The 25,599-nt window shown below is 32.4% G+C and overlaps 1 protein-coding gene across 5 annotated transcripts in view; it reads left to right on the forward strand.

The window, feature by feature from the left end:
* LOC118183537 (protein BANP-like) overlaps positions 1 to 25,599 on the forward strand; it is a 75,856-nt gene that overhangs the window by 14,676 nt on the left and 35,581 nt on the right. For all 5 annotated transcript variants that reach the window (XM_085811512.1, XM_085811509.1, XM_085811510.1 and 2 more), the window contains exons 3-5: positions 1,911 to 2,067; positions 13,039 to 13,089; positions 18,056 to 18,131. In XM_085811512.1, the coding sequence (XP_085667638.1) occupies positions 1,911 to 2,067; positions 13,039 to 13,089; positions 18,056 to 18,131 (284 nt within the window). The remainder of the gene's footprint in view (positions 1 to 1,910; positions 2,068 to 13,038; positions 13,090 to 18,055; positions 18,132 to 25,599) is intronic.

Consider the following 25,599-nt stretch of genomic DNA (forward strand, 5'->3'; position numbering starts at 1 on the left):
AAAATTTGTTCAGAAGATAAAGTTACTTTCAAATTTTATAGTAGATACATGTTTTTATGAGCATACAATTTTTGAATTTTGCATTTTTATAAATTTAGAATCTAGGAATTTGAAACTTTGTAGATAAGTACTGTGTAATCCACACCAATGCAGGAATGAATATATCAGTGATCAGAATTTTAACTGTATACTGCTAGAAATGGGTGTTTGAAATAAAAAATCTTTATACTTTGGAAACTTTACTTGTGGTCCAAGAACTATGATGATAATGTGAGCTTTGCTGTAATATAATTTGTATTAATTTTGAGTGATCATATGCCCTGTTGTATGAATTTTGAACTTTAGTATTTATTTTTTAAAGCATCTGTCTTATTTTTAAAGTCACTATGTAATTATTTTCATTTAAGCCTTTGAAATCCTAGAAAATGCCTAATAAACAATAAGAAATTATTTTATCAAATTTGGTAGTTTTTAATAGATAGTAGCTAATTTTATACATTTCAACAATAACAAAAGAAGGTGTGTTTCCCCATGTGTAAAATGTATACGAGCCAGTTTCCCTTAGATAGTCCTCCACGAAGGCATTCCTCCTCTTAGGCAAATAGTAATCAAGGCTTTGCCACAATAAAATAAACCAAAACCAAAAGAAAGTGTTATTTTACAATAGGAGTTTTGGAGAAGTTTTTGAAAGTTAGTAAAGGAATTATAATTGTTATAAATTTTAAATTCTATTTTACTAGTTAATTTAATTCCTGACTTACGTTTAGAATTTTTTATGAAGTTTGAGTTAAATTGAAAGTTTATCATTGAAATGTGGTTTATTTGAACATGACAAAGCATTAAGATTGCTTGACTTCTAAATGACAAAGCATGTTAGGATTATCTGCCTAAGGAGAGCAGTCCCTTTGTGGAGGACTTATACATGGGAAAATATGAAAATGCCCATGCAGCCAACCTGTTCACGATGATATTATACATGGGGGAAATCATGAAAATGCCTGTGTAGCCAACATGTGTGCATGTTATCGAACCCAGGTTAAACTACCAGTGTTAACACGTTTTCTATCAGTTGTTGGAATGCCTGTCATTTAAGTATATATCACACAGAGTTCTGTTATTACTCTGTCATTGTGTTTTGCTTTTTTGAATCCTGTTGACCTTAAAAAATAAAAACTAGAGCTTCCGCTGTTGTTAATGCATTATTGGATGAAACCTTGTATTCTAAGTGAAACATCAACATCAGTTTTTATTAAACTTAAATTACTCAGTTTTACTTACCTAGTTTTTATTAAACAAATTATTTATTGAAAGGTTATAGAAAAAGAAATGCTTTCCATTTTCTAAGTGATGCAGGCAGTAGCAGTTTCAAGATCTTGATGATAAAGATATAGAGACTACTATCACAATAAATTCGGGGATTATGTAAGACAGCATTCCTGTTTTCAATGTATTAACAGAAAATCCAGGAATAAAGCAATTCTTTCCAGGCTTAGCAGTATTTCTGCAGTCCCAGACATGTTCTTTAGTGATGGTTTCTTTCAAATTTTTTATGGTGAAACAAATATATTTAGTTATCAAAATCAGCGCAAATGAAAGAAATCATGTGAGGAGAAGAGTGGATTGAAACAAGCTGTATTTATAAAATTCTGTTAGAGTTAATATTTTAGTAACTGGCATACTGAAAAACATTGTTAACATCATTAATAACTGTACTAACAAATTCTTAATAAAAGATTTCATTTAATAAAAATATTTATATTTCTTTGAGTAGATGCATTTGTATTCATGTTTAAAATGTGCAAAAATTGAGATTCAATTTGCTTCACTGTGTGCTGTCAACACTGTATTAAGAAATATCCTGTAATAGTTTTTTATGCATTTTATTTTTAATTTGAAACACTGTTTTGTAGGAAATGCTGATGACAATGCAGTTTTCATTTATAAATAAGTTGAAAAATATAGAAGGAAAAATTGAGAAACTTAGTTCTAAGTACTTTCTGTTGGAACAAAAAGTTGAAAGTATTTTGCTGAAAGCTCAAGACCCTACTCTAAAGACACCACAGTCAAGTAAGTATTCAAGTAATGGTGATAAAATTAATCCTTAGCTGCATACAAAAAAAGAGGAGGTTGTAAGATTCTGAAGATGAAAGTTAATACTGTTTCTGAAACTGTATTAGAGCAAAACAAAGCTATACATATATGAAAGCAGTTCCTTTTAAATGTATGTACGTAAAAAATATTGAGATTAATAGCATTCATCACTCTTTAAATTAATATACTGTAGACATACATGATATTTACATATTTTATATTTTAACTTTGCTGTCTCTGTTTCAAGGGTAGTAAAAATATTGTAATTTTTGCCTTAAAGTTCATTCTTTGCTGATGTTTTTAATAATTTTCCCCAATTTATTTTTTAATCACAGCTCAAATTTTGATGAGGTAAACAATCCAAATTTTGATGTTTTATATGCTCATTTATAAGCACATTTCCAAGAGTGATCAGAGTTTCTCTGTTTTTAGATATATCCTCAATGAGTTAACATTTAATTACTATCATATAGTTAGTAACATTTAATTACTATCATATTGATGCTTAATAAGATATGAATAACATAAGACAATGCCTAGTTCTTCTAACCACAGAATAATAAAGCATTAACTCCAAATCTAATCAGATTATAGTCATAATTATTTCAAAATTTTTAAAGCAAATGAACAGCTATCCCTTTATTATACAGTACAAAGTCCGTAATCCAGATGTCCATTATTCGGAATGATCTATAATCCGGACCTCAAAGCCACAAACTTACGCATATGCGTAATGCATTTACACATGTGCGCATGCATTTACCCATGCGCGCTTCCAATAGTGAAGAAAGTGACAGAGAAATTATTCAAAACGAAAAAATTTCTATTCACATGTTAGTCAGTATTCTCGACACAGCAATTACAGGACTTCAACAGTGGAACTTTGTAACTGAACAAGAAATTATGTCTGTTTATAGAATTAAAGAGAAAGTATTAGCACAAAAAATGAAGCAACTTAAACAACTTACATTGAAAGAAATGTTAAATAAAGTAAACAAATAAATATTAAGCTTTTTTTTTTTTTTTTTTTTTTGTAAATTTTGATACCCTTTAGATCATAATTGCTCTTTATTTCATAAATTATGATTTTTCATATTTTTAATTATACAACTTCTGCATGCCATCTTACCATATTTAAATTGATGATCTATAATCTGGAAAAACCCCTAATCCGGAATCGCCGAAGTCCCGATGAGTCCGGATTACGGACTTTGTGCTGTATCTAAATTTTGATAATCTAATGATGATGAAGAATCTGTAAGTTTGAATGTATGTTCCTCGCCTTGTGAAAAAACAATGGTACCTAGAACGATCATTCGTAACAAACCATTTTGGGCAGCTGCTAAAATTTAAAACCTTTCAGATATTTTTTTTTTTTTTTTTTTTTTTTTTTTTTTTTTTTTTTTTTAGAATTTTTTTTTTCCCATCTCTGTTAGAAAAATTGCATTAAAATGTTTGAGAATGTGATGAGAATGAATTTTTATTTAAATCGACAATTTGTATTCTAAATGTGTGCTACAAGAATAAACAGATATTGAAGAACTGGCCCAAAATTAAATAAGCATTTATTTATTTAAACTGCAATCTGATAATAAATGTACTTTAAAAAAGAAAAAGTTGTATGCATGCAGTACAATTTTGATAAAAAAAATCAACAAAAAATGTGTTTAGTTAATAATTTTGAAAGTATGTTTAATAAGAAAAACACTCTATAACAAAAAAATCGACGCACCAAGAAGGCGTTGTCCGATGGGGCGAAAATTGGTAGATGGAAAAATTATGTACAGAATAGAAAATGATTAAAATTTCAGAACAGTTGAATGATTTATTTCAGAGTTACATAGTTACGAAGTAGCGACCTCAATAAGGTATTGACTCAGCTCTTGCCTGGGTGCAAGCTGTCACACGACGTGCCTGATGAGATAAAGCTTCCAGATGGCTTTCCTGCAGTATTTCTTGCCAAATTTTCTCCAATTGTCGAGCTAGGTTATTAACATTCCCTGGTAGATGCAGTCGCCTTCCCATCATATCCCAAACATGGTAGATGGGAGAGAGATCTGGCTGGCCAAGGAAATGTTTGACAAGCTGTAAGACAGTTCATAGCAACATATGCCATATGTGGTCAGCCATTATCTTTCTGAAAAATAAGGCCAGGGTACTGCAAAAGGAAAGGTAGCAAAACAGGTCTGAAAATGTGTTTGACGTACCACTGTGCTGTAAGTGTGCCTCCTTAGCTTCTTAATGACGACCAAAGGGATCAGGATATCAAGGGAAATGGCACCCCAAACCATAACTCCTGGTTGAGGACCCGTGTGACGTGCAATAGTGAAAGCAGAATCAGCAGGCTGCTCTGGATGTCTTCAGACACATCTTCGATGATCGTCACGACACAGTTGGAAGCGAGATACATCGCTGAAAGCTGTACATCCCCAGTCAGCATCATTCCAACCTGGTCGGGCCAAGCACCATTGTAATCTGGATCGACAGTGTGCAGGCATGAGTGGCAGGTGATGTAACGGTCAGTATGAGCGTAGATTTCGCTCTATCAGCCATCTGTCGATGGTCATGGTGGACACTCATTTGCGTGTCACACGTCTGAGGGTTGATAGTAATGAATCAAGCACTGTGACAGCTGATCTGACAATCACTCTGTCCTCCCGATCTGTTGTCGCCCTAGGTCGACCGCTACCACCATGACTCTGAAATCTTCCATTGTCCACCCATTCTTGCCAGCATCTTCTAATCACCGCATCACTTCAACTCATATGACAAGAAATTCTCCGATTAGCTCAACCTGTCTCTTTCAGTGCAATGGTACGACCTCTTTCAAACTCTGGCAGTTGCTCATAATGAGCTCAAATCCTGCAGTGAGGCATTTTTTTTCAGTCGTTGAAAGGTATCCTAAATCACAACAGAAAATTTTAACAACAGTTCAAGAATAGCTCCTTGTATACATCTGCTAGATGTGCAGTTCCAGTGCACTAGAGATCACACAATTCATTCATTGGACACCAAATTTTAATCATTTGCATCTTTAGTCAAAACATTTATGCATATAAGATTTCAAAGCAATCAGATGATTCCTTCTTGGAGCATTAATTTCTTTTTGTTGTAGATTGTATTAAACTAATTTAGTTATTTGATGCATATACTATTAATTACAGTTTATCAAATGTTTAATTAAAGTTTATGAAGTATAATATATGGTCCTTTCTACCACTTCACATTTTCATCATTTGACCATAGTGGGAATTTGGTGAGATTGCCTTAGTTTTAGCTCACGCAGATACATGGGAATGAAATGTTGAGATTAAAATTATTAGAACTAATTTTATATTGGAAATTAATTTTAAAAAATGTTAAATAAATTGCTTTCCTTTTTGAAAAACAATACAGAATATAATACAGTCAAAAGTCGTTAATTCGGACACCCATAATCCGGACCTCAAAGCTAAAAACTTTCTGCGCATAGGTGTTTACACGTGCGCGTAAGACATTTACGACTGCGCATATGTGTGTGCGTAAGCACGGAATACGTTTTCGCGTGTGCATTTAATGTATAACGGACAATATAAGCTAAAATTATCTAATTATCTATTTTAGTTAATGTTGATGATTGCGTTGTTCCTTAATCTTCGAATTGGATGCGGCTTATTATTTTTTGCAGACTGTAAGAGCAATTTTATAAAAGTAAGCTTGAACTTTCAATTATGTCAGATAGAATTTCCGATGCTGGAGCTCCCAAAGGGTCTACAAAACGAAAGTATGTTTCGATGTCCATCAAACAAAAAGTGGAATTGCTGCAAAAAATGGATAAAGACATGAAGAAGGTGACAGAGAGGTTAGTGAAAACGAAAAAATTTTAATTGACAAGTTAGTCGGTATTCTCGGCACAGCAATTATGAGAGTTGAACAGCGGAACTTTGTAACTGAACAAGAAATTATGTCTGTTTATAGAATTAAAGAGAAAGTATTATCACATAAAACGAAGCAACTTAAACAACTTACATTGAAAGAAATGTTTAATAAAGTAAACAAATAAATATTAAGCTTTTTTTTTGTAAATTTTGATACCCTTTAGATCATAATTGTTCTTTATTTCATAAATTATGGTTTCATATTTTTAATTTTAGAATTTCTGCATGCCAACATACGAGATTTAAACTGATGATCTATAATCCGGAAAAATCGATAATCTGGAATAGCCGAAGTCCCGACGAGTCCGTATTAACGACTTTTGACTGTATTTGAACAATATTATTAAAATTTTCTTGATTCATTAAATGATGTACTGTATTTATATGCCTTTTTATTTATAGACTGTATTTATAGACATAAATAATCTTATAATATGAAGTAGAAAGTTTTAAGTGGGACTTAAAAAATAAAGAAGACAAAGAATTATGCAATGCTTTATAAAGAAAAGTGAAGTAAATTAAAACTATTGATCAGTATTTCCAAATTGAAAATTCTAACGCAGAAGAACATCAGACATCAACTTTGAGCTTGTAAATAGCAGCCTTTTTCTTTTGGCAGCAGTCTTAGATTATCATTTGGAAAATATTTGAATGATGCCAGATATAATCAAGATTATGTTAAGATTCTTCTTTCGAGTTTCTATGTTGATAATATAGTAACAAGCTTAAATGATACATGTGATATATTACCCTTCATTGAGACACCTCAAGCCATATTGAGTGAAGGAAAATTCAATTTGAGAGACTGGCAGTACACCAATGATAATGATCCTCAACCATTTACTTCTGTATTAGGACTTTTATGGGATAGAAAAAAGGATACGCTGATGATAAATCTGGACTGGTTAGACAGCTATAAATTTGAAACTTTGTCCAAAAGAATAATTCTTTCTGTCACTCGTAAGGTATTTGATCCTGTTGGTTTATTATGTCCTATTTTGCTGATGCCCAAATTGTTATTGCAAAAAATGTGGAAAGAAAACAAACCTTGGGACTCTGAAGTCAACACTAATATAAAAGAAGAATTTATGAGCTGGTTTTCAGAACTTCATTTGCTAAAGGAAGGGACTGTATTACAATGTTTTTCAATTGATCCATGTAGATAATACATTTCTCTACATACTTTTTGTGATGCTAGTCATTCAGCCTTCGCAGCGGCTGTTTATATTCGTGTGGAAACATCGGAGAATTCCCATCTCTTGTCAGCCAAAGCTTAGCGTGGCTTCTGTAAAACCCATGACTATCTCTCGATTGGAGCTGATGGCTGCTATGGTGGGAGCTCGTTAGTGTGCATCTGTTGTGGAAGGGCTTCAATGGAAAGATGTTGAACAGCATTATTGGACTGACGCAAGAGTTGTTTTAGGGTGATTCAACGTAAAGAATCTTGGACGATATTTGTGAAGAACAGAGTGAATGAGATAAATAGTTTAATGGATCCTCTTACATGGAAACACCTTCCTGGGTCCAGAATCCAGCTGATTTGTTTTCTCGAGGATGTTTCGCTAGACAATTGTTATCAAGCAAATGGTGGGAGGGACCCACTTGGTTATTAGAACCTTCTTCTAACTGGCCCGTCACAGCACAAAATTTTCATCAACATTCTATAGCTAAAGAAAAGAGAAAAACAAAATCTGATGGGCATTTCTTCTATCTGTTCTCTAAGTTACTCAAATACTTGTAGCTGCAAAACTGATGAAAAGAAAAATAATGGATGCAGGCAGTATGGATCAAGTTGGTACTATTATTATTTTTCAAGCTAGGACAAAGTGATATGGTTGATTGCTTGGATAAAAAGATTTATCTTTAATTGTCTAATTGCAAAGTCTTCGCAAATTATTGGAGAGTTATCTTACGAAGAAGTCAAAAAGGCATAAAAGAAAGTCATGTTATCAATACAAAAAGAATACTTCTGATCATTTAAACAAAAGAAAATTAGAATCTTTGGCAACATGCAAGGATGAAGAAGGAATTATTAGACTGCGAACAAAAATTACATTTCAGAAGGATACAGAAAACTTTAAACATCCTTTTGTTTTACCGGAAAAACATCGGGCTGGTAGCGTAATTTTTTTCTTTTTTTTTTAAATGCATAAGCGAATAGAGCTCGCCAGAGCAGCCATCGATAATTAGCAGACATAGACTGAGTGAAGGAAAATTCAATTTGAGAGACTGGCAGTACACCAATGATAATGATCCTCAACCATTTACTTCTGTATTAGGACTTTTATGGGATAGAAAAAAAGATACGCTGATGATAAATCTGGACTGGTTAGACAGCTATAAATTTGAAACTTTGTCCAAAAGAATAATTCTTTCTGTCACTCGTAAGGTATTTGATCCTGTTGGTTTATTATGTCCTATTTTGCTGATGCCCAAGCATCAGTTTAAATGTAACAGAAAATATTTCAACTGATGTCACTGCAGTAGGCGAAAATCGGAAAATATTTCAACTACAATCAAAAATGACAACGAAAGGACAGAAAAGTTCTGATCACTTTTCCAGATGTATAAAATGAAAGATATCCATCTGATTTCAATCAGTATCCATAAAATCTTATAATATTAAAAGATTTATTTTAAATTGTGGCCCTTTTTGACCAAAAACTGTCAACTTCCCCCAATATCAAGATGGCAGATCTCTTTATTCTCTTTATTATACAATGATTAATAAATCATGTTTAAAGATAGACAAATTTTGGCATTGTTATTTACCTAAAACTATTGAGAACCATGTTAATTATTTTCATATAAGGCTGCGATATGGACGACAAGAATACAACACTGCTATGTAGCTCTTAATAATGCTAGTAATGTGAATAGAATTGAAACTCAAATGGCTAATCATAATTTTACAGCAGTATTAATTATCCAATCAAATTCATTTAGAACCAAAACTAACTAATTCTTGATCAAAATTTCATCCTGACCACAACTTACTTGCTTTCTGCACTTCGGCCTAGATAGACTGCTTCTTGCTGCTTCTGTTTTTACCCCAAAACTATCAAAATTTAAATATTTTGAAATAGGCATCAATTAGTGTCAAGTTGCTTGTGGCTGCAACATGTTTTTTTAAATAAAGATGAATACAGTACAAAGTCCGTAATCCGTACTCGTTGGGACTTCGGCGATTTCGGATTAGGGGTTTTTCCGGATTATAGATCATCAATTTAAATCTCGTGAGATGGCATGCAGAAATTATACAATTAAAAATATGAAACCAAAATTTATGAAATAAAGAGCAATTATGATCTAAAGGGTATCAAAATTTACAAAAAAAAAAGCTTAATATTTATTTGTTTACTTTATTAAACATTTCTTTCAATGTAAGTTGTTTAACCGTTTGAGTCCGGCGAGCGCTTCACTTGTCGTATGCCAAAAATACGGCGCAGCGCGATAGTGCTTCTCTTGTTTTGTACCAAGAATGCAACGACGCTGCTGTTGGTTAGTATATTTGAGAAAAAATTATTGAAAATTGAAAAAAAAAATTATTGAAATATTCAATTGGTTCGCATTAGGAGGAGGGGCATGCTTTGGTCCAGGTACTTCAGAAAATGTATTCGATTCGTTTGAAAAAAATTGTATCCACGGGTAAAAACTCATCAATAATATCGTCATCGGAGGTACTTGCAGTTACTTCATCATCATCACTGCTATCACTAATAACTCGTAATCTCTTAGAACGAATGAGGATGTCATTTCCACTATCACTCTCAAGGTCATTACTATACTCTTCGTTATCACTTCTCATAATATAGTCACTTTCAAACGAATCAGAACTTAACATGGGTTATTTCGTAATTATCAGTATAACACTAGGTAAAAAAATGAAAACAATTTCCAATTCCTATAAAACATCTGCTACTGATATCACTACAACTGCTCTCAATAATTGCATAAAGTATACTAACGAACAGCAGCATCTTCGCATTCTCGATACAAAACAAAAGAAATGCTATTGCGCTGCGCCGTATTTTTGGCATACGACAAGTGAAGCGAGATAGCGCTTTGCCGGACTCAAATGGTTAGGTTGCTTTGTTTTTTGTGCTAATACTTTCTCTTTAATTCTCTCTTTTATAAACCGTATCTCTTCTTTTTACGTGCATGTGTTTACTTATGCACATAAAGTTTATAGCTTTGAGGTCCGGATTAAAGACTTTGTACTGTATTTAATCTGCCTCGCAGAAATAAGACGTTGACAAAACTAATTTTGGCAAATCACCATCTTTATTTTTAGGCACAGCAAAAATTATTTCTTTGGCAGACAAATAACTTTTCGATCTTAGTTGAATACAAATAATTTTTATATACATAGATAAAAAGCTGCGAATTCATTTCAAGCAGGGAAGTAGGAGCGACGCAGAGTTTTTTGCATGGCAGAAGTCGGGGGGGGAAGGGCAATGTAGTGTTTCTGACTCAGTATTTATACTTCGTAGGTGTAGAGAGTGTTCTAAGCTATGATTGGTTAATATTATTTTAAGTCTTTTAAGTCCTCTTTCAAGCAGTGTTATGTAATTTGGAATTATCTTGAATTTGGGAGAATAGGTGAATTTGGGGGGGGGAGCACCAAATTTAGAATGTTAATTTTGAGGTTGCCAATTATTTTTTAAAACAGCCATCATATTTTGTTATATCTTAGATATACAGGGTGTTTCATAGATCATGAGACAAACTTGGAGGGGTGGTGGAGGGTACTAAAACATGCATTTTTTTATAGGAATCTAGGGTCTAAAGTGACGGGTTAAGGCAGGAACGCAAAAAAACGACACGAGAGAAAAATTTTTTTATGTACAAAATCAAAGCAAAGTGCTTCTTTCTAGCAAAACAGTGTTTACAATAAATGTTCAAAATTACGACCATCAGCAGTAATACATGCTTGGTAATGTCGCAGAAGGGATTGACGAACATTTTGAAAAATGACAGGCATTTCGCAGACGCTTGCAGCCGCAATGGATAGTCGGGAAATGAGGTCCTCCAGTGAGTCAGTGGGAGTCTCGTAAATGATGCTCTTCAGATGGCCCCATAAAAAAAATCCAAGCTAATTAAATCTGGCGAGCAGTGTGGCCATTGAACGGGTTCACCACATCCAATCCATCAGCTCGGAAATGTCCCAAAATAATTGCGGACCCGCATGCTGTTATGGGCTGGTGCACCATCATGCTGGAACCACATGTGATCATGAACAACAGCCAGAGCGTCCTATAGCATTCCGTCAGCACCTCTTGCAGAAAATTATAACACAAGCCATTTGTACATGTAGATAAGAGGTATGGGCCTATGAGGTAATTGTTAACAAGACCCGGCCACACATTCACAGAGAAGCGGGTTTGGAATGTATGTGGACATGTGTCATGTGCCCAAACGTGCATGTTGTGGCTATTGAAGATGCCGTCCTGTGAGAAAGTTGCGTCATCCGTGAATAGCACATCCAATGGGAAATCCACCTGTGCTGCACATTGCTGCAAGAACCAATGACAGAAATGAACTCTAAGAGAGTAATCTGTCTCTTGCAAGGCTTGGACTCTGCAATTGGTATGGGTGCAAACTATTTTCATGCAAAACTCTCCAAACGGTGGAATGACTCGGCTGCAGACAAGTGCAATAGCCCTTGTACTTGTCTAAGGTGATTCATGCACAATGTTCAAGATGGATTCTTCAGTGCGACGTTGTTGTGCACTTCTTCCACTCCTAGTGTCAGAGGTGGCTTCAAATGACCCATTTTCACTTAGAGGCCGATGCAACCTCTCGAATATTGTGTGCTTCGGCATACGCCTGTTCGGAAACCTTTCCTGGTACAACTTTAGCGCTGCTCTGCCGATCCCATTAGCAGCACCATACATGATATGCATGTCAGCTTTTTCCCTGTGCGTAAACTTGCCCATCACCCTCGACATCAGAGTTGCGAATGACCCTCTGATGCATGAGATCGTGGTTTGTCCAGCTCACTACCGCCCTCTACCGCTGCATTGCCAGCCAATCACAGCTGTAGTTCCTATTACTGTTCCTTTTTTTGAACATTTATTGCAAATACTGTATTGCTGCAAAGAAGCACTTTGTGTTGATTTTGTACATAAACACATTTTCCTCTTGTATCGTTTTTCTGCGTTCCTGCCTTAACTTGTCTCTTTAGACCCCATTCCTATACAAAAAATGCATGTTTTAGTACGCTCCACCACCCCTCCAAGTTTGCCTCATGATCTATGAAACACCCTGTATATATAATATGTGTGTGTGTGTGTGTAAAATAAAAAAAATGAGTAAATCAGCTTTTTAATTTAATTTAGCAATAACCTCTTCATTCCTCATTTTTAATTTGGGTATTTCCTCTGTATTCTAAAAATAGTTATAACGTTTCTGGACTGCATCATTTCTAGATCAGCCACATGGTTTGCATAACATTGATGATGCAGCTAATTCAGAACCTGAACTCAAAATTTCGAGAACTGAAATCTTTCTTTTAATAAGTAACCTAAACTGAAACCTTCTGTTAGTTTGCTTCCATATTACATAACTGTGCACGTTAGCTTCTACCTCTCATCGCATTAAGAATTTTTTGCTCTGCTCTCTTCCTATTGCAACAGTATCAAAAATGTAAGTGATCTTGAATATGCATGATTAGAGTGTCAAATGAATTGTGGCCACAAATGTTGATTGGAATAAAAATGAAATTTAATCCACCTCAATTGCCAAGTTTCCTAGTCATTACAGATTCAATATTTTAGCATTATACACAGCCAGAATTCTTTCTGTGCTGTAGGGATCTGCATTCTATGCCATTAACATTGCTACATCTTTTTCATCACATAATTATTAGAATTTGAAAATTTACAATTTTATTTATTTGTATTATTTTCTCTAGCCTCTTACCTCATAGAGCCTTTAATATGAAATTTACTAAGAATGCATTTTATTAAACATTTATTTTGCAGCATTTTAGCATTATGTATAAATGTTATGTACTTTTTTATTTTAGATGTACCTTGTTCTTCTAGTAACACTTCATGTATATCTGCAAATGATGAAGGTAATTTTTTTTAAATTTTAACGTTATTATAGTAACTTAAAACTGCTGTTAATTTTACATATAATTTTAGGAAAGGATTTTTTTCTGTGCATAAATATAAAAATATGTTTCATTCTTGCTGTGTTACTTTGTCATTTTATTAAAAAAAAAAAAAAAAAAGTTTATATTGCAAAGCATATTTTTAATCTTGTGTTTAAATTTTATTTTGCTACTCAACCTTAAATTTTCCAAACTTTTAATGTATTTAAAATCTGTTGCATATATTAAGTGATATTGGGAACTGTGGTTGATGTGAGAGCACTGAAATAGTACAGAGTTTCTTATACTGCGAGACGCGGGACCTGCCGCAGGGGATCGCCACAAATTTTAGTAGTTTTGATATTTCTTTGACTTATTATAATAATTTTACAATTACCAAATGCTCCGAATAACAAATTCCAAAAATGTTTCAACACATTCTTTTTATAATATAAACGTTCATTTTACTTGCTTTGCACATGATGCTGTCATTTCGTCTGTTATTATTTAAAATTTTCACATTGTTCTATGTCTTAAAATTTGAAAATGAAAAAATTGACAGTTTCACTCATGCATGTATCAGATTTACGCAATGCTTATGGGGTCCCACAAAATTTTCTTAAATATCTATGGGGGTCCTGAGGTCGCAAAAAAAATCTCAGTGATAAAAAGGGGTCGTTACTGAAAAAAGTTTAAGAAGCCCTGAAATAGTGTATTCCTAAAGGAGAATGTTGTGAAAATGGAAGACTAAAAAGTGGAGACTAGTATTAAGAATGAAAGTAGGAAATTCGTTCAAAGGAAGTTGAAGCCATTAATCATAAGTATATGATTTTATTTACTTTGCTTCCAGGCAGTTAACATTGATAAAATTTTGCCAAAAAGAATTCTGCATAATGGGTAAAATTTTTAAAGATCGGAACTTGTATCTTTGAGAAGTTTGTATTATTCAAAATTTTTCAAAATAGAGGAAGAACCCCAATCTTTGATAAGTAGTTTGGCAGACAAAATTAACATTAAAAGCTTATTGTCAAAGTTATCTTGATGTCAACTAAATTTCCCAAAATTGCTTAATATGGAAGTATTAAAAAAAAAATTATACGATGTTTCAGCAAGGAAAGTTCTTATGATTTCCAAAGGTAGTGCAAATAATTTTAAACATATTAAAAGTGTATACTTTTTTAATTTTATTTTTTAAATAAGCACTCACCTAATTTTCCTTTTGCTATAAATACTTTTGTCAAAAATAAAATATTCAACTAAAAAAAAGTTTTCATTCCTAGAGCAAGAAAATCATGCTGCAAATGCAATGAAGCATTTTTAACCTGGCAAGTTAGTCATCCATAATAAATGCAGTTATGTGCATTTACAATCCACTGAAAAATCATTTCCTTCAATAAAGTTTTGTTTGCATTACTTAATATTTTATTATCATGACTTCTTTGATGTATATATTGTTTGAAATTCATCAGTTTGTTTTTAATTTTTGATTAAAAAATGCAAAATCTATTTGCTGAAATTTTTTATTTAAAGAACTTATCAGTTTTGAAACTTCAGAATGTTATTCAAAATGAAACAAGATTTCAGAGACTGTCCTAGTTGTTCTTAGGAATGCACAGAATAGTATTGTGTGAGCTTGTAAATCTGGTATATTTGAATATTCAAATAGCTAATTTGAAATCTCTATTTGAAACTCATCTATGATTACTCTTACTCTGGTCATGATTTTCTTAATCTCTTCAACATTATAAAGATACTGAAATTTGGTGCATGACCTCACTTTAGAAGGAAGTTTACTGGTGCAAAATCTGGTGAATAATAGGAATGATATAGAGTTGTAATATTTTAACTGTCTGGCAAGAATGGAATTTTGTGTCAATGAATATTTGTACAGCAGGAACCAGTTTTTTAATTTAATTTTTTTAGGCCTAAGGGGCTTAATTCTCTTCAGAAATCCATTCATGTCTTTATGAAATGAAATTCACTGTCTGTTCCTCAAAGATAGTTCTTTGTGAATCCTTTCCATTCAGAAAAGTTCACCAACTTAGTCTTTACTTGAGATTTCTGAAATAGAAATTTATGTGGCTGTTGTGAACCTTTTACAATTCACATGGATGGTCACATTTTATCTTAGGATCCTAAGCAAAGAACCAGATTTCATAGTGAATCATAATCTGTTTCAAAAGAATTTTTAATTAATATCATTAGGTCAGATCATAACGTGCAGAAAGATCTTTCTGTTCTGCAGGCAATGTATGAAGGCCAAAATAAGAAAAAAAATTTCTTTTCTTAAAATCTTCCACAATAATTTTGTAAGCAGTGTCTTTTTTCTGTTTGAAGCCTATTGGCTATCATTTAAATATAGAGATTACCATTTTTCAGTGACAATTATTAAACTTTTTTAATGTTTCCATTCATTCAGCACTACCATTGGTAATCATTTTGGAGGTCATCATAAAAATCATGAAATAGTCCATATGAGCAAAAAACATTGCATCACACTGATATTTGATCACTGTATTCTTCACGTAAGATTTCAAGTGTCTATTTGCTAATTTTCATACGTAACTATTTGCTAACACACTTTCTAATTACTATTTTTCACACTTAATTTCTAATCCATGACAGCTGATATTTACCAGAGTAAAACAAATGAATAACTCACAGAAAATTCTGTCTGCTGAAGATATATTAGAAAAACCAAGTTAAAATGTCATAACAGTAAATACATTCGATTATTATTTATCAAGTTTGCTGGAATTAGGTGAAAAAATTAATCATAAAATTTTGTAGATTTACTGTGTAATTGAAATATTTAAAGACTAGGTGTTCCTAAACATGAAAGTAAAATATTTATTTATCCAAAGACCAATAAAGTAGCAATTATCCTGCCAATAATAATATATATATTCTGAGTAATAGAATAAGGTAATATTTGATAACAAAAGCTAATTTATTATTTTTTTATTAAATTTTGGCATGCAGCGTAACTAAATATGAATTTTGAAAACTGAGTTAATTGATGCAGTAGTATAAAATGGCAAAGGAGTGTATAATGTATATATCTCTTTTTTAAACCAGTATTTAAAATTTATTGATATTATAATGTATCAGTGTAAGCATACTGACATTTTAAAATGAAATTTGAATAATCTTCACAAGTTATAACTTGTAAGATAAATCCAAATTCTGCTGTATGATTTATCCTTAGCTTGTATTTCTGTGACTGTTGCTATTTAAACCTTAGTGCTCTGTTGTCTCCGCTATGGAGCCGTCTGTCATTTGTTCCGTAACTCCGTAGGTTCCGCTGTGGAGCCCAATGTTTTTAGCATGATTAGGCTTAAAATGTTATGGAATCGTCGGCGTTGTCAATTGTTATCTGTAGTTAAAATGTGCTCAGTCTTGCTACTGTTACAATTGAAACATTATTTGACCCATTTTATGGTTAGCAACATGGAGAAAAATAATTATTGTAATGAGAATATAGAGTTGAGTGATAGTGAAGATGTGTTTGATTTTTCATTGTTAGAAGATATTGTGGAAGACAGTGTTGATTATAAACCCAGAATGCACATGGGAGATTGTTTTCAAAGATATCACACCATGGTGAATTACAAAATTTAAAATATACTTTTCATTTACAAGAAGAAGGTGCATATGTGTAAAATAAATAAAATCAAAAGCGTTCACAAGCACGTGTATTTCTTCTCACTTAAATTAAGACACCTTCTTCGTTCCGCTGCGAAAACGTGCTGGATTTGCTGGTAGGTAGTGGTACAAAAACATGCGGAGTGCTAAGGGTTAATATTTTTTAGATCAAAATACCTTCACATATACTACTTATTGAACATATTTGACATGCAATGAAGTATAAAATTTGGGAACAATTAGTAATACGAGTATTTCTTTAAAACAGCAATTGAAATTAGTAATACGAGGAAAATAATTTTTTTACCCAAATATCTGCTTCCTTCAGCAGCATATGCATATGTTAGCAAATGATTGCCAGGAAATTGTTTTCCAGGAACTGTCTTCTTAGATTTTTCATAACATTCATTTCTTTTTCTTTTTTTTTTTTTTTTTTTAATATACATTGCCCCTTATAAAATGGTCTTCTAATAAAAATATGATTTTAAAATGGAATAAAAGCTATTTCAGATGCTACCAAACATTTTGTATTCTTTTAAGTGCAATTTATAACATTATATTTTAAATAAAACACCATTTAAGTGTCTACTTAAACACGTTGCACACAAGTGGATCTGAAGAAGCCAGTTTGTCATTACTGTATGCACTATACTTGGGCCCAAGGTCTTAACAGGTGTGTTTTTTCACTTAAGCCACTGATTTTAAATATCCACAAAAAGGAATCTAAAGGAGTTAAATCACAACATCTGAGAGGCCAACTCTGTTGCATTTTGTGAAATTATCCTTAATTTGGCCACAAAATATTTGCTATCATAATCAGTATTGTTCATCTGTCACTGAAGTTGGTGCTCTTACCTTATTTTGGAAATGGTAAATGGTCCAGTGATGCCACTATACCATAAATCTTACAGTACAGAGACCCTTTGTGAATGCAGAGGCTTCTCATGCATCTTTGATGGATTTCTTTCACACCAGAAATGACAATTTTGTTCATAAACATGTCCAATGAAATAAGGTTCATCCGTGAAAATATTTTGCCTAAATTAACATTCTTGAAACATTTATTTAGTCACAATGAATTGTTGGAGTATATTAAACACAAATAAAAGTTAATGATCGTTATGACATTTTAAATTGGTTGCCATTTCGTTTTAAAATCATATCATTTTTATTGGAATACCCTTTATGTTCAGAAGGTTTAAACGGTGTATGCTGAATTTCTTATTTAAATTTAAAGAAATAATAAATATTTTATTTAAAGTCATATGTTGAAATTTGTTATTTTTAAAAATTTTATTTCCAGAAGCCTATCCAGAAGGTTCCTGGCTGGGAGATCCAAACAACCGTGAACTTCGTGTTAGGTGCAATATTAGTCCAACGTATGAAACATTTTAAATAAGCTTTACAGATAAAATTACAAATAAAATTTTAAAACATTAAGAGTTCAATAAGAAGTGTTATATATGTCTATTAAAGTGTGACTAAAAGTGAAATCATCTGGTACATATGTATTAGCTGAAAATAAATAATAACTCACCATGTGTATGCAGCATTTTCAGCTATACGTAAATGATGATGAATCACAAATTATTGTTTTACTAATCATACTAAAGCAAAGCAAAAGCAAAATTAAATCAATAAATTCAGTTTATTACTAATTTTAAATAAGCATTTCTTCATTAACAAAAACAAAAAAAAAACTTATTAGTTTAAATTTTAGGCATAAAAATTTTGCACTTACCTTCGGAAGAAACTGCACATTTTGTAAATAAAGTCAGCCTGCTTATAAGAGACTTGTTTATTTGCAATATATAACTAAATGCGTATGAAAATTTTTAATGTAATATCTGATTCCTTAAATTTAGCCTTGATTGTACTTGTTCACAGTTAATGATGTGTAAGAAAATGGTAATTAATTTTCTATTTACTTCAGTATATTAATTTTCTGAGTGTAATTCGATCTCAGGATTTTCTCATCAATAAAAATCTTGCAACTATAATGCTATGATGAAATTGTGTGGCATAAGAAAAATTCTTAAATTAATATGCAGTTTAAAAATAAATTTAAAAAAATTCTAATTATAAAGGAACTTTTTTTTTAAAGTGTACTTTTAAAATATATATATGTATATAGAAAATGTAGACATTAACATTTATTGAGAACAAAGCAGATAATAAGCGTTTCACAAATAATAAGCGTTTATCCAAAAATATCAGCAGAATTTCATTAAATGTGACTATACTTTTTATCATCACATGAATTCACCTAGAGAGGTATCTAAATTAATTTCCCCAGCTAAATTAAACTATGTAACCTTTTCATATTATTTATATTGTAACAGAACCCCTTTAATATTTTAACGCATAAAAATGACTATTTCTCAGGTGAAAATATTTCTTGGGCTTTGTCAAATACTTTTAAATTCAGAATAATACTTTTCCAAGACACACTGTTATCTTTCAGTATCCTTTAAATAAATGTTGTTGCTAAGTATATTGGCCTATTGGGGAAAAAAGATCTAACTTTAAATTATATGAAAATTATAGTGTTGGGTCTTTCAACTTCAAATTCATAAGAAATATGAATAACTTAGAATTTAAAGTTTGCATTATGAAATTGAATTTTCCTTTGAAGATAATTATCAAAATTCACAAATTGCTAAAAATACAGAATAAAAATTATCTGAAAATACTCGATACTGAACTACATAGTCATTACTGGTAAGATGTTTTAGCCACCAAACTGATATCATTTATCACCTGTGAATTATTCTCTTGTTTTTTTACCTTCCTTTTGGTCAGGTTTACAAGCAATTCATCACTTTTTAATGTAGAAATGAGCCCAAGAAAATGGATGGAGAAAAGCATAATTTTTAAAAGAAGGTTATAATTTGTGTGGCTTTACTTGAAACATTGTCCAGTTTGATAAGATCCTGACTAATCATAATTAGGAATATGTAATTTTCATATTTATGAAATAGATGGGAATAAATTTAAAATTTATCAGTATTAACAATTAAATGCAAAATATAATTCATGAATGTTTTTTGAGAAAAAATGAAGAAATGTAAATGTTTAAAGATGATAATTTAATTTGGTGCTCATTGTCCAGTGACTATACATGTTGTTTGAAGTTTCTCATGCATACCTGTCTTACACTTACTACTAGCATACCTGTTTGTCCTATACCAGTCGCCTCATTCAGCTCAGTCATGTCACAAACTATGGAATAAGCATGCATTTTTTTCTCTGCATATACTGTTTATTAATGATAAAATGTTTATTTTTCTGGGTCTTCATAAAAAGAAAAAAATAAAGGAGACTCCACAAGAGGGTTTATCCTTAAGTAAAACACATACGAGGCGTATTCGGAAACTAAGTACCGTTTTGAAAAAAAACATAGTAAAACAATTTTTTCGAATCCAATTTTATTTTTACATGAAAATATATGTCTTAAACTATTTTTCAACATAGATTCCGCCCATGATCAAACACTTGTCATAGCGGGTAACCATTTTTTGTATACCATCGTCAAAGAAACTTCCCGCCAGTTTCGATAACCACGACTCCACAGCATTTTTCGTGTCATCGTCAGATCCAAAGCGCTTGCCACCAAGCTCGCGCTTCATGTGCAGGAACAAATGATAGTCGGACGGCGCCACGTCCGGGCTGTACGGCGGGTAATCGAACTGCTCCCAATGAAACTGTCGAATTAACGATTGAGTGACATCAGCAGTATGGGGCCAAGCATTGTCATGGAGCAACACAATTCCTTTACTGAGCATTCCTCTTCGTTTGTTTTGAATGGCACGCCTTAGTTTTGTTAAAGTCTCACAATATCGTGCCGCATTAATGGTTTCATTTCTGGGAAGAAATTCAGTAAGCAAAACGCCTTTCCTATCCCAGAAGACAGTACACATGATTTTTTGTGATGACATTGTCACTTTGAACTTTTGTTTTTTCGGAGAATGAGTGTGTCTCCACTCCATCGATTGTTGTTTCGATTCTGGTGTGAAATGACACACCCAAGTTTCATCACCTGTCACAATTTGGTTTAAAACGTTTTCTCCGTCATTATCGCTGTACAGTAATGCGTGAGAAATGTCAGGTCAGTAATGCATGAGAAATGTCAGGGCACTACCAAGTCACTTTGTTTTGTGAACATCATTGAGCATTTTTGGAACCCATCTGGAACACAGTTTGCGATAATTCAAGCGGTCAGACACAATTTCGAACAAAACAGTACGTGAAATTTGTGGAAATACCTCTGAAAGAGTTGTCATTGTGAAGCGTCTGTTCTCATGCATTGCTTTATCAACTTGCCTTACCAAATCATCGGTGACAACAGAAGGCCGACCACCCCGAGCCTCGGCGTGGACATTTGTTCGACCTGCATTAAACATTCTTACCGACTTTTTCACCATTCCATCACTTATCCCGTATTCACCGTAAACCTCTGTCACTTGGCGATAAATTTCGGCCGGTTTAAAATTCCTCGCGTTCAAAAATTTAATCACGGCACGAACCTCACAGTCAGCGGGAGAACTAATTGTCTTAAACATTTTGAATGTGCTCAGCAAACTGAAAACACAACATAGAGCAATCAAAATGGCGACAATTGAAAGTCAGTGAACATGAAAGACTAGTGCGCATGCGCGGGACGCCTACCACAGCGCTGCGACGGCGCTAGAATGAAACGGTACTTAGTTTCCGAATACGCTACGTACTATGATGTATAAATATTATAATGTTTTTTAGAAGTCTAGGCAAAAAATACTTTAATGCGGTGTATGAGTAATGTTAGTGATGTAAAGAAGAAAAATGCACACCTCGAGGACCTTATGAAAATAAGCAGCAGATTACAGTTGTCAAAAGTTTTCAAGTGAAGAAAGGGCCAAAAGGAGGGAAAAAGCATTATTTCTAGAGAAAATGAAGAAATTCTAAAAAATCATTTATGCACTTCTTTGAGCAAAAATGGTAAAACACACATATTGTTTGGAGTCTGTGTAAATATATGCCTCTTACATGTACCTACTACCACCTCCCTCTTTAAAGTACTTATTTGTCCGGTGCCAGTCATTTCACTTTGTCAGTTCAGTCATGTCACCATCTGTGAAATTAGCATGCATTTTGTTTTTGTTTTGTTTATTGAATGCATAATTAAATTTAGTGATAATAAATTTGTGTCAATATGGATCAACATAAAAAGGAAATAATTGACAGAATGAAAGATTTTGCATAAGAGGTTATATATAGAACATACGTATATCATTATGTATAACTATTGTTGTAGTGGAACATAATTTAATGTTTCTATATAATTACTCCTAAGTGGCAACATGATGTAATGTTTTGAATAGTTATTAAGATTCGCCGTGTGACAACAAGTCGAGAGAAAAACGCTGTTACTTGGAGTGTTCCCTGATAAGCGTTGCGTAAGCTTTATTTCTTAAAAGTTTGTTATATTTTGTATATGTAAAAAATAAATAACATGTTGCAAACAAGAATGGAAATTGTAAAAATAAATATGCTGTTTCTTTTAAGACCAAAATAAGCATTTATTTCACTTATGAAATGCTATGGCTGATCAGTTTAGATTTCGCTTATTCATCAAATCCACATTAAAAGATTGGTGACCATAACATTGGATTATGGAAGGAACATCAACGCTGGAAACTTTCAAGGTGAGTGTTGAAATTCCACCTTTTTGGACAGAAAAGCCTGAAATTTGGTTTTTTGAAATAGAAGCTCAATTCGAAACTAATGTAATCACTGTTGATAGTACCAAATTTAATTATGTAGCATCTCAACTAGAGCCAAAATATGTTGAAATTATTTGAGATATCATTACGCATTAAACATCTGATAATAAATATGCCTTAGTTAAAGAAAGACTGCTAAACACATTTAAAGAGAGCGAATTAAGCACTTAGTCACTGGCCTTGACCTTGAGGATATGAAACCCAGTCAGTTACTTCAAAAAATGAGATCGCTCGCTACTGATGATGTTTCAGATGAAATACTCAAAACATTGTGGTTAGAAAAAATGCCCAACTCGATAAAGAATATTTTACTGGTTTCCGATGAAGGGTTAGACAAAATAGCATTAATGGCCGACAAAATAATGGAAATGAATTCAAAGCCTGAAATTTATTCCTCTGGAAAAAATTTTAATTCATTTGATGAGTTAAAACTAAAAATTTCTTCTCTGAAAAAACAAATAGAAACTTTAAGTGTTTCTCATCATTCTCGGTCTCAGAATCATAGTAGCGATAGATACAGAGAGCAGAGTAGAAGTCATAAATGTAAAAAATTTAATCCAAATGGAAAGTATTGTTATTACCATTACATGTTTGGCTCAAAATGCATTCCTGAAAAGTGTCAACCTAACTGCTCTTGGGATCAAAAGAAGTCAGAAAACTTTAACCATCAGTGTAATTAGCGGCTAATTTTGCTGCGGGTTATGTTCAGGATGGCCACAAACACATGGGTTTGCATTTTCTAACTGATTCCAGTGCAGATGCTTGTTTATTACCTGCTATAAAAAAAGATAAACTTCAAAGTGACTTCAAATTATATGCCGCCAATGGCACAGAAATTCCCATTTATGGGGTAAAATTTTTAGCACTTGATCTTGGCCTTCATCGAGCTTTTTGATGGCCATTCATTATTGCCAAAATTAATAAAGGCATAATCGGTCAGACCTTTTGGACCATTTCAAGTTATTAATTGATTAAAACAATAAAAGATTAATCGATGGTGTAACTAACCTTACTACTCAGTGTGACATTACATCCATCTCCAAAATGAATGATATAAGTTTAGTACATGATAAGTTAAAATATCATGATCTGTTATCCAAGTATCCGAATATTACAAAACTTAATCTTTTGATAACAAATGTTAAGCATCAACAGAAGGTCAACTGGTGTATTCCAAGCCAAGACAGCTAGAGAGTAAAAAGTTACAGATTGCCAAACAAGAATTTCAGTATATGTTGGAAAACAATTTAATAAGACAGCCTACATCTCCATGGGCTAGTCCTCTCCACGTAGTCTCTAAAAGAGATGGAAATTTTCATCCCTGTGGAGACTATCGAAGACTTAATGCTATAACTATTCCTGGCAGATATCCTATCCCTAGGAATAATGATTTTAACCACTATAAAAGGCAAAAAAATATTTTCCAAAATTGATCTTTTCAAAGCCTATTTCCAAATTCCTATAGCCGAAGATGACTAAAAGAAAACTGCAATAATTATGCCATTTGGCCTAAGTAGCAACATGATGTAATGTTTTGAATAGTTATTAAGATTTGCCATGTGGCAACAATGACTTAAGCTAAAAACGTTGTTACTTGGAGTGTTCCTTGATAAGTGTTGCATAAGTTTTATTTCTTAAAAGTTTGTTATATTTTTATGTAAAAAATAAGTAACATGTTGCAAACAAGAATGGAAATTGTAAAAATAAATATGCTGTTTCTTTTAAGACCAAAATAAGCATTTATTTCACTTATGAAATGCTCTGGCTGATCAGTTTCGATTTCGCTTATTCATCAAATTTACAATGTAATGTTATTTTAGAGGGCCAGGAAAAAATATTCGAATGAATCATGTGACTAATGTAAATCACTTAAAGAAGAAAATGTATCCACCTCAGACCCAAAATGGGAATAAATAGAAGACTGCAACTGCTGAGCCAAAATGTACAAAATAGTGGAGAAAATAATTTGTTGAGTGAGGACATGGTGAAAATGTGTTTAAAAAACCAGATGAAATTTTTGTTCAAAGCTGTTGCTTATTTCAGAAAATGTATATGGAACGTATTGTTGCTTTCCTCAGTGAATATGAAGAGGATAACTTGCTTAAATATTGGTTTCCTAAAGGAATGATTTTAAAATAAAATACTATCTTATAAAAGACAGTGTCAAGTGGTTTTCGTTTCTCAATTGGATCCAAAAATTATGAAATTGATTCAGTATTTAGAAGGATCAGACTCATATGCATTCACTTGCATCTTATGGAATCAGTTAGATGATTTAAAGTCTTCTTTTGAGCACAGATATGATGGTTATTTTAAAGATAAGACAATATATGTTATGCCAAATGAGAAAGTTGAAGTTATCAGAAAGCTTAAAATGATGTTGACAGCAGCAGAGACAGTTTAAATAAATTGCCTGTATACATACCAGGATTTTCATCCGCAGAGAACCCGTTGGCGCCGTTGCATTTTTACTCGCCAAGCTCGCGGTTCATCGGCGATGAGCCGAGCCGCAAACGTGATTTTTAGTGCATGTAAATTCAAGTTAGCAGACAAAACAATATATTAAGCATATGGTAGTAAAAATTCACAGATAATAAGCATGTAGATGTAAAACTAACTTGTTAAACGTGATATACGAAAATTATATTAAATTCAAGTTAGCACAGAAAAGAATATATTAAGTATAAGACAATATATAAGCATTTATAACGGAAATAAAAATATAAATTAGTATTAATGTACTGAAATTAACCTGTTAAACGTGATAAACAAAAAAAAATTTGTCTTAAATTCCAGTTAACACAGAAAACAATATATTCCTTACACCAGCAGTGGTTTGCTAATTTTGATGACCATGGTGATGCATCAAAATATTCTGTCATGTTAGATAATCAATAATCTTTTTTATTTCAACTTAATCATCTATTTATGTCACACCTGCCATCCTCTGAAAGGCTATTGTTAGAAAAGCATTAATATATTATCTTGTTAAAATTTTACGCCAGAAAATTGATTTATTCTCATAATTTTAGATGACAATAACCAGTAATAAAAATAAAAGCATTACTTAGTTATTTAAATTGCT

Source organism: Stegodyphus dumicola, chromosome 2 (genome assembly GCF_044657685.1).
Source record: "Stegodyphus dumicola isolate Sdum_Otavi_A_Nest chromosome 2, ASM4465768v1".
Taxonomy (NCBI): domain Eukaryota; kingdom Metazoa; phylum Arthropoda; class Arachnida; order Araneae; family Eresidae; genus Stegodyphus; species Stegodyphus dumicola.